Here is a 10146-nt window from a genome sequence, read left to right on the forward strand (position 1 = left end):
TGTCACGAAGTTGGCGCAGCTCTGAGCCTGCGGCATTTATTTGAAGCATCGGTTGCTGGGTCTCGAGTAAGCTGTGTGTAGTGCACTGGCCTGTGTTTCAGTCAGGCTGACGAGTGGCTTTCGTGGCCCTGCTTGGTAATTGCCCTGGGGTCCTTGCCCCGGGAAGAGGTGGGGGCACACAGCTCGGCCACTGAGTGGGGGAGTCTGCAGCTGCCTGGCGGAGCGAATCTGGGCCTCGGTTCTTCGTCCATAAACTGGGAGTAGATAACAATCGTTTATTGGGACACTGTGAGGATGACCTTACGGAGACATAAGAAGCCTTAAAACAGTGCTGGACACGCTCGAAACGCTCATCCAGCGGGGAGTTGTTGCTTGCCCTGGAGGAGACAGGCATGGCGTCCGCAGAGCCTCCCGTCAGCCTTCCTCGCGGTTTCTGAGCCGCTGCACTGACCTAGCCTTGTTTTCTGAAAGAGCATTTCCTGTCCCTTAAATTTCAAGAAGCCTGGGGCTATGTCGCTGTGGCCACAGCTGTGCTTCGTTTAGACGACGCCCGTCCCTCCGTCCCTCCGAGTGAAAAGGCTTAGATTCGAAGCCCCACGAAGCCGTCCTGTGAGGTCAGCACTCGGGAATAATAGGCTTCTCTAGACCCAGAAGGTGGGCTGCGTCTTCTCTGTGGGGGCGGCCGGGCTGCTGAAAGACGCCTGCGCCCCAGCGTGGGGAGCCCGTCACGGAGACGCGCCGCATGCACGGGGGGCTGTGCCCCGCTCTGCCCCCCTCTGCCGTCGCCCCCGCCGTGGACAGCTGCAGGCAGGACGGGGTGGGAGGGTGGCTCCTGGGCTTGCCCTCGCTGGAGCAGCCACCCGGGCGCGAAACCGACCCTGCAGGCAGCTCCCACGCTCACAAGGGTCTCGGGTGTCCAGGCGTGACATTGCCGAGCCTCGCCCTGCGTGGCTGCACCCGCCCTCCACAGGGACCAGCCCCACGCTCAGCAGCAGGACCGCTTTCCAGATGGGCTGGCCCGGCAGGCGTCGCCCGTCCTTCTGTGAGCTGAGGCTCGTCTGTGGGGGAGGGTGGGAGACCGGTGGGTGGGGCAGTGTCTAGGGCCACCGGAGGTGGCGTCTGAGCACTGGGCTTACTGGATCCCCGGGCCCTGGGCTGCAGCCCTGTTCCCGCCCCTCCTTGCTCTGGCGCTCAGGGACCCCGGGCCCTGATGTCTCCTTATTCTCGGTTCACCTGTGTCTTCTCAGATCCTGCTGGTCACGTCTCCCAGGCCCACGGACGTAGCGCGCCCCGTGCCTTGCTCCCCTGTATACCGAGTGCTTCCGAGAGCACAGCGGTCCACATAAGCAGACTTAGAGACCTCTTGGTCAGCTGTTCAGTAATCCTGGTTGCTGGGTGGAGTCTCCTGCATGAGAAAGAAAGACGAGAGGAGGGGAGGGGGTGAGGGAGGGGAGGAGGGAGAGGGAGAGGGAAGGAGCGGGGCTGGTGCCTGGTCCGCTCGGGCTCAGCGAGAAGCCCGTAGGCTCGGCGCCGGGCACGGTTCGTGTGCGAAGTCCCCCAGGCAGCTCTCGGCCCCAGCAGGACGACAACCACCACCCTAAGCCCAAGTCCGTATCTTACAAACTTCCTAACCTGCTGTATTTATCACAGCGGCTTCCCTTCCGGGCCATGCCGGGCTGCCCGCTCGGCGCCCGGCCCCACACGGCACGGTTAAACGCGGCCTCTCTCCAGGACACTTTGGGTCTAACGCTCAACACGCCAACTGAACAGGAGGTACAGTCCCCGGCTTCACGGTAAAATGTGAAGACGTGAGACGTGTTGCCAAACACGCGCCCGTTATAAGCTCTCGAGTGCCGAATATTTACCTAGAGGCAACACCATGCAAACTGCCACTCATTCGCCAAGACCCAAGATGACGTCGCAAAGCTAGGTCACCGCATGCAGAATTTGCAGAGGGAATTGCCAGGGACCCGGTCCCCGGCCCTACGGCCTCTGACCTCCTGAGGAGCCCGTGCGAGCCGAGGGGTCATTCGAGAGGAACACGTGCTTGTGCGCAAACTCCTAGAGGTGGCTGCGGCCCCCAGCTCAGTGTCCCCAACGTAGGCTGTTGTCATCGGCACACGAAAGAGAGGGCAGTCGGCTCAAAGACACGGCGATGCTTTTGCCCGTCGGCCAGGCATCGGACTGGGGAATGGAAAATCGGACTTTATGGGGCAACCGCGCAAGGTTCCCGGAGGGGTGAAATTGGATGAAGCACACAGAGCGCCTTCGAGTTGTCGTCGTCGTCATCATGGTGGGTCTTGCAGGACGGCAAGAATTTGAACGTATGGAGAGAGTTAAGCGAGTATTTTGATAATGTTACTCTGGGGACAGGAGGGAGGTGACGAAGCCCCGTCTGCAGCGGAGCCGAGGGTGGCTCCGTTGGCCCGGAGGGAACCGGGAGGGAGGAGCCCGAGGGTGCAGGGCAGGGTCGCCGTGCGGCCTTCCAGGGTCCCCGCCGCCCGGACTGTGGCGCTGGGTCCCCGAGCCCAGCTGAGTCACAACCCCATCCTGTAGCCGCCACTCCAGGGGCGTCATCGCACTCGGTGACCGGGAAGGCACCGAGTTTTTATGCCGATTCCACACATAAAAACGGGTCTGCATCCTGGCGGCCTGACCCCAAGTCCCCTGCGCTCCTGGGGCCCCAGGGAGAACTTGGGGTGACCGCGCAGTGGCCTGGTGGCCGACGTGGCTTATTCCCCGTTCCCGACACAGCCACCGAGCTCACCTTCTTTCCTTCGGAAGGCCAGGGAGAGCGAGTCTCGCGGGATCTAGAAACCGGGTGCCACTTTGTCCCCAGCCGTCGCCCACGGTCCCTCGGACCCGCGCCTGTCCCGTGCGAGGCGGCCGCTGGCGTCTGCGGCTGGGCCCTTGGTGGCTGCCCCTTCGTCAGAGTCGCCCTCGTGCTACAGCTCGTCCCTGACTCTGAGAAATGAGCCCCCCGGAAGCCCCGCCGTCCCCTCCGGGCTTCGCGCTGCTGAGTTTGCGGGAGCCGGTGCTGTGATGAAAGCTCTGTCGCACCCGGGCGGCCACACCCGGGCTCCTGACCGTCACCGGCCAGCGTGTCTCGTCGCCACGTGACGTTCGCGCCTGTGGCGAGGGGTCCAATGGGAGGAGGTTGCTCTGGTCACGAGGCTTCGGAAGCATCTCGTTAGCTGCTCCGTGGTGCTTCTCACCTGCACGGTCCCCAGGTCCTCGGGGAATGGCCGCCTCTGTCCCACCCGTCACGCTGAAGAGAGGTATTTTATAAAAGCTGCCGTGAAGAGGCAGAAGGGGTCGCCAGTTCATGAAGCTAACACGACAGCTGCCCCGGCCCCCCCGATGAGCGAGCTTGGCTTCATGTCCAGATGTGTGTTTGTAGGAAGGGGCAGGCTGCCCATGGCCTGATGACCGTCGCAACGTACCCCTGTCCCCAAGCAGCACTGGCCCCTGCTCAAAGCTTCTCGGCCTGGGTCCCCGGCCCCGCCCTCCTGGTCACCCCTCGCCTCTGATCTCTGCAGCTCTGCCTCACGCCCCGGACACCAGAGTCTGTGCCCCCACCTTGGAGGGACCGTGGCTTTAGAAAACCCAGCCTAAGCAGCGTGTGGATTCCTGGGCGTGGGAAGAATCCCGCCCTCCCAGGGGGAGAGTCGGGGAGAAAGAATGTACAAACTCGATCGCGATTTCCCATAATTATCCACAAACACCCGCCCCGGGGACCCGCGGGGCCCTCGACAGCAGGGGTTGGGAGCTTGAGCGACGGTGTCTCAGGCCAGGCACACGCCGTGACTCGCGGTGGAGGTGGCTCGCCCGTAGGGACAGGCGCCACTGAAGTGATCTTCGCGGGGGCGATGGGCGCACACCTGCGAAGCCGTCCAGTGCTGCCCGCACCCCGAACCTCAACGCTGTTCTCCTGTCTCCCCCCACCCCCACAGTGCCAGCGATGCCGCCGACGAGGTCATGCAGATCGACGTGCAGATTGGAGAGCCCAGCGACCCGCCGGCCACACAGCTCGTCACGTGGCAGGTGGAGTACCCGGGAGACGTCACGTCAGACCTGGGCATCTCTAGGATCTACGTGAGCCAGAAAGATCTGGTCGGCGTCATCCCACTGGCCATGGTAAGACCGCCCCGGCCTTGGGCTGGTCGCACGGGACGTGGGGACGGGGCAGGCTGTGCACGGTGCCCGGACGTGGTGGGGACGTCAGTGAGAACGGGCGGGGGGGGCGGGAACTGGGGAGGCAGCGCTGACGACTGCCGGGTACTCGGAATGTTCAGGAAAGCCCAGGTGCTAGGTGTGCGTCTTCCGTCCCGTGACAGGTGTGTTTGTACCACGGCACGTGGACCGTGTGGGGATCTCAGACACAGCCACCTGCAGAGACCACTGGTCCACGTATGTGACATGGCAGGTGACGTGGCACACGTGTGCCAGACTAGAGGCCTCGGCCACATTCTGAATTCTTACAGTCTCCTCATTTTTCAAGGAAAGCCGTAAATATAGTTACAATGTGAAATATGAAAAATTCGTTCAGGTCGGCACGAATTTTAAAAACTTAGAGCGCTACGTAGGAAAGAGTAACTATTGCCTTCCCAGACTGTTTACCACTTGTCACCTAAACGAATGAGACAGTAGGTCTGTCTGCCTGTGTCCTGGGGTTCGCAGAACAGGGATGGGCGCCGAGCACCCGCCCCCTGGGCTTGGAGCTGCGTGAATGGGGCCGAAGCGTCTGGGTCCCATGAGTCCGCCCTGAGCTCCGGGAGCTTCGCCCTCTGGAACCTGAGCGGCGTCTTCGGCGTGCGGACGCCTTAGCCTTCGCTGCCGGGGCGCTCCGGGCCCCCTCCCCAGAGAGGGCGGCTTCCTGTCGCCACTGGCCTGACTGCTGAAAGACCTTTGGCCTTTCGAGGGTAATCGCCCCCATTGAGTAGACCACTCGCCATTTTATGTCATTTTGCTTCTTTTCATTATTGCTCAGTGAGAGAAATTTGAAAGGAGTCTGATTTCCGCGCATCTGTTCATCTATCCGTTTATGTCGCAAACTCCTGCAGCATGACAGAAACGGAAGGACGGCCGCCCACGGGGCCGCAGGGGGAGGAGAGGGCGCTGAGTCGAGTTCAGGGTGACAGGGACTCTGAGCGAGGGTGGGCGGTGGGTCCTCGAACGAGGCGGGAGCCCTGGGGAGCTCGCCGCGGGGGCAGGGCAGCCACATCCACGTCTTCGGGCCGCGTGTGGCGTGCGGACATCGGGGCGAGGGCCATCGGACAGGGCAGGGGCCGCGCTCTGCCACTGCGAAGAGCCCGGCTGCCTGTCCCGTGTGACTGCCACCGGGGCAGAGAGGCTGCCCCAGGGCGTGGGGAGGCCTCCTCCTGACCTGCCGCTGAATGATCCCAGAGATATCCACCTCGTCCACAGTCCCGTTAAAGACAGCTTTGCCCGTGTGGCAGCCAGGACGAGGGGCCGAGGGGACGGGACCCTTCTCGGCAAACTCCCCATCCGCCGCAAACTCTGCTGAGTCACCGCCTGGCTGCAGGGGAGGCCGGGGAGTGAGCTTTGTCTCAGGGGAGTACCCGAGGGGTGCACGTGGCCACTATCCCGGGCCGCCCCAGGGGATAACGGCAATGCAGGGCACAGACTGGGCCGATGACGGGACTCGCGATGCACGGGACACAGGTGTGCAGCAAAGTCTGAGGAAAAGGAGATGTGTAGTTGTAAGACCAACCGAACCGTTTCCCGCCTGCCCCCGCGATAACCTCCACACAGACGCGGAACGTTGAAGGTTTTCTGTGACCGAATAGCCTACGGTTTCTACTTTGGCACAAAAATCTGTGCACGCATCTCTGATTGGATCCCCGAGATGAACCTTTAGAAGTAAATCTGAACCGAAGGCTGTGATTCAGAGGTATGCAATATCGTAATAGTTTCTGTCGAGCGTCGCCAAACTGTCTTCCTGACTGTTCACCGACTTGCAGCCGGCCTGCTGTGTGACGGCCCCTCCGCCCGCGCCCGCGCCCGCGAAGCACGTTAAGGCTTAAACGTAGACTACTGAGCACAAATTATCTCCGCGTTGCCTTAATTTGCCCTCTTTTGGTTCCATTATTTTTAAAATTTTTTTCTTAAACATTTGTTCTTAGCCCTTTTTTTTTTCCTATTGGGAATTCAACTTCTCATTACGTCGTTCTATAAAAAATTTTCTTATGATGGTGGTAAAAAGAACACGTGGCATGAAACGGACCTTCCTAACCACTCCTGACCGTGCAGCTCATCACCGCTGAACACCGTCACGGTCGTGTGGCCGGTCTCCGGAACTTTTCCATCTTGCCGCCGGGAAGCTCTGTCCCCGCCGCGCGCTAATCCCGCCCCCCACCCTCGCTCATCACCTGCTTCCTGGTTCTCTACATCAGCGATCCTAACCTCCCGGTGGACGCGTTGCAGGTGTGCCTCCCGGGTGCCATGTGCCTCCCAACCTCACAGGTGACGTATTTCAGCGTGCAGAAGTTCAGGGGTTAATTTTTATGCGGTCAGGTGCATCGATCTTGTCCATATGCAAATCCCCCCCCCAACAATGACCAAGAGGAAAGCATGCCGAGTGTATTTTTTTCTAAATCTCCAAACACACACTCGAGTAGGTACTACTAGTAGTCATCGGCAAATAATGACAAAATGCACTTATGACACCACGGACTGTTGAGAATTCGATATCCATTGGGGGCGAGGCTCCCGAACCCTCCTTTTTTGTGCGACATATAAGTCCATCCTCAGGAAAGCTTTGAAATGGGGTGCAGTCAGAGACTGACAGAGCTGATTTTCCAAAAGACTTGTTTCTTCATTTTTCGCATATTTTTTCCTGAAGTCTACAACCTTTAAACCTTTTTTAAAAATCCGTTCATGTAATTCCGTGAGTTTTATTCCGTTACTTTCTTCTGTCCACGAAAGGATGCCTGCTGTCTCGTAGGTGTACGCACATCTTCTGGTCCTTAGGGAGGAAAATCTGAGGAAGGGTCAGTAAATGCACATCGCCATTAATTTAACTAGTGCAGGTGTGACTCTGGAAAGCAGCGTTCGCATGTCCCATAAGGGCGGGGCTATCTTTCCATGTGGGGGGGGGTCCCCGTTTCAGATGGTTTTTCATCACCCTCCGCTCCTAACTGCCTCCTGAGTTCTGGCTGAAACAAGGCCCTCGAGTCTTGGCCAGGATTCGGCTTCATCGGTTTGAATGCCGTACCAGCCAGTCCTTGAAGACGTGTTGACACGGGCTCTCCACGTCATGATCAGCGGTCCTTCATTGCTGTCGGGCAGTGGCTGTCCAGGCAGGACCATGGCGGCTGCGGCCTCTGTGGGGGGAGTGGATGACGCAGCCCCAACCCCCGTGGACCGTGTGCGCGCGCCGTCCCCCACGCCAGACGCCTCACCACACTCCGCTCCGCTGCACGGCTGCACCCTGCCAGGCCGTGGCTGTTAGAGCTGAGCTGGGACGCTAGGTAAACGTCATCGGGCGCTACGACAGGAAAGACAAAGTCTGTGTCATCCTTGGGCACAGTCAGAGGAGAAACGTCACCCTATGGGGACGTGGCGGTGGTGACAGCCCGTGGTACTTACGAGAACACGGTAGCGCGGACGCGTGTGCTGAGCCAGCCCCGTGGCCTCTGGGGGAGGGCGACGGGGTCGTCAAACACAGAGTCGCACGTGCCGTGCACAGCGGGACACATTTCAAGCCTTTCCGCAAACGTGATGCCAACGGGAACAAACACGCCCCTCGGAGCCGTCCCTGCGCGGCCCGCCTGCCATGCCCCTCCTCCGAGGGCTCGTCCTCGGTCCTCACGGCCAGGCGCAGTCCACGTGGCTCTTCCCCTCTGTCCACCTGCCGTGTCCTGCACACGGCCAAATGGTGCCGAGTCCGGGGCTCAGCCCCTCGTTCTGTTGCTGGTCGTGATCACACCATTGGGGACCACAACAGACAGGCGCCTGGAGGGACAGGGCAGCGTGTCCCTGTCTGTGCCCTGCAAGTCCTTCCTCATCCCATCATACTGTTTGCCCCGCATGTAAGCCCTACGTGCCAAGCCTCTGATCCTCCGGGCTCCTGACTCAACCACGTACGTCACGCTCAAACGCCTCTTCCTCACTGGCTCAAGCAGGGGGTCACCGGAACCCAGACAGCTGCCAGGGGGAGCTGAGCAGTGCAGAGGCGGCCAGGCCCTTCGCCTCCGTGGCGGGATGCTGGGTTAACTTCCTTATGTGATTCCTGGGGAGATGACAGGAACGTAACCAAACCGCCCCCCCGCCCGGGCCCGTCGCATTTGCATCTTCTCAGACCCTGCTGGTCAAGGTCCTCCTACACCTGCGACTCCGCGGGCTGTTCCATTTCTATAAACCTAGCAGACAAAACGCACCCACGTCTTTATAACCGACTAATTTACTCTCAAAGAGTTTCCGATGAAATGCATTTTAAATAAGCTTCGCTGAATCGAATGCATTTCTCTCCTGAAATAAAATGAACTTCCCTTCCGCCAACCACACGGGGCCCTAATCTTCAGAAGCTTCCTGGCTCGCCCCCAAAGCGTGCACTATCTTCCTCCAACATGTGATTGCCCTCGAGCCGTGCCCTCTTCATGTTTAAACACCCCGCAGAAGGCACAGGACCAGCCCCCAGCAGACGCCCAGGGAGTCGCCCGTCACCCACGGCGTACGTGCGGGTCCACGGGGGCGGAGACGCTGGCCCCTTCACCTCCCGTCGGTTTTGAAGTTCGCACAGGTAATGGGCTGTGACAGTCACCTGCTGAGATCAAGATTTCAGAAAAGGCCCCCAAATTACGGAAGGGGGCTCTTTTCCTGCCTTCTATAATGAGGTTCCTTTTTATTTTTTGGCATAAAAGCAGATCCTGGGCTCTTTTTTATTTGGCTTTCCGTGGCGTTCTCTTCCCGCGTCCGCCCGCTAATGAACTCGCCGGGTTCTCTCCGCTGCTCGGCTGACGTCTCGGAAGCTCAGCCGCACCGCGTAGCGCACCGCCGCTTTCATTTCTGTGCGTCCCCAGCCACGTGCAAATTAAGAGGCTGCAACAGCCCTTGAGAAAAGTCTCTTCTCCAAGACACGTTCTGGCTTTGTGCGCGTGTCGAGCGGGTGTGTCGTCCCCGAGCAGCCCACACAATAATCCCACCGATTCCGTGGACTGTGCACCAGGAGGGGCTCCGTGTACCTCCTTCTGTACCCCGGCTCCCTCAGTGGCCGCAGTGACCCGGGGACATTGGCGCGGCCCTCGTCCCCACTTCACAGATGGATGAGGGAACGCAGGGTTTGGAGGATGGGCTGGGGCGAGCCAGCTGAGCAGCTGAGCTGGAGGTAGGTTCTAGACGGATAAGCTCCAGAGTCTGAGCTCACAGCCCGTTCACGCGACTGCCAGCGCGGATCAGGCTGTCGATGGGTTCGGTGTGCAGAAAGATCTTTGGCGCGGGCACACGCAGGAGGGCACACTCGTGGACACACGAATCCGAGCAGCCTTCCTGCAATAGGGAGAGGCCCCGGGAAACGAAGTCTTCATCATGCACGAAGCCGCCGCCTTCTCTTCCACTCCCCCACGTGTCCTCTCCGGAGGTGACTTACGGTGAGACAGTGGCGGCCAACCCTCGGCGCTTTTAAAGGCACGTTGCACAAGACACGTCAGGAGGGCTGTTGCCATTGGTGTTTGTCGTGCGGCTCTGGCAGCCTCAGCTGCTGCACGGCCAGTCGCCATCAGGGGACAGATGCTCACGACGTCACTCATTCTGGAGGCATGAACGGAAGGCGACGCGTTCGAGAGACGCCGTGCTCCCAACGGTGCTGTGTGCGGCTCACGTCCTTGACGGCGAGGATGTAACAGCTTCCAGCCCGCTCGGGGGAGGCAGCGGGCCACTACGCAGAGTCACGGAGCAAGGCGAGTCCAGAGCCGACTCGTGCTCGGAAGGGATCACGCAAGGCATCGCGAAGGCGACACCCTGCTGAGCTCAGCCCTTGGAGACTGGGCCGTCACCGCGCAGGTGGCATTCGAGCTGAGTCAGAAGGCCGAGGAGGGGCCAATGTGGGGAGATCGAGAAGAGCTGGCTTTTCAGACGTCAGGGACAGCGGGGGCCGAGGCCCAGAGCAGGGCCGACCCGGTGGGG

General features: G+C 60.3%; 1 protein-coding gene across 1 annotated transcript in view; it reads left to right on the plus strand.

The window, feature by feature from the left end:
* LOC102893976 (transmembrane protein 132D) overlaps positions 1-10146 on the plus strand; it is a 94753-nt gene that overhangs the window by 2758 nt on the left and 81849 nt on the right. The window contains exons 2-3 of the mRNA XM_015587888.1: positions 971-1042; positions 3954-4137. Coding sequence (XP_015443374.1) covers positions 971-1042; positions 3954-4137 — 256 coding nt within the window. The remainder of the gene's footprint in view (positions 1-970; positions 1043-3953; positions 4138-10146) is intronic.

The sequence above is a fragment of the Pteropus alecto genome, unplaced genomic scaffold (assembly GCF_000325575.1).
Source record: "Pteropus alecto unplaced genomic scaffold, ASM32557v1 scaffold213, whole genome shotgun sequence".
NCBI lineage: Eukaryota > Metazoa > Chordata > Mammalia > Chiroptera > Pteropodidae > Pteropus > Pteropus alecto.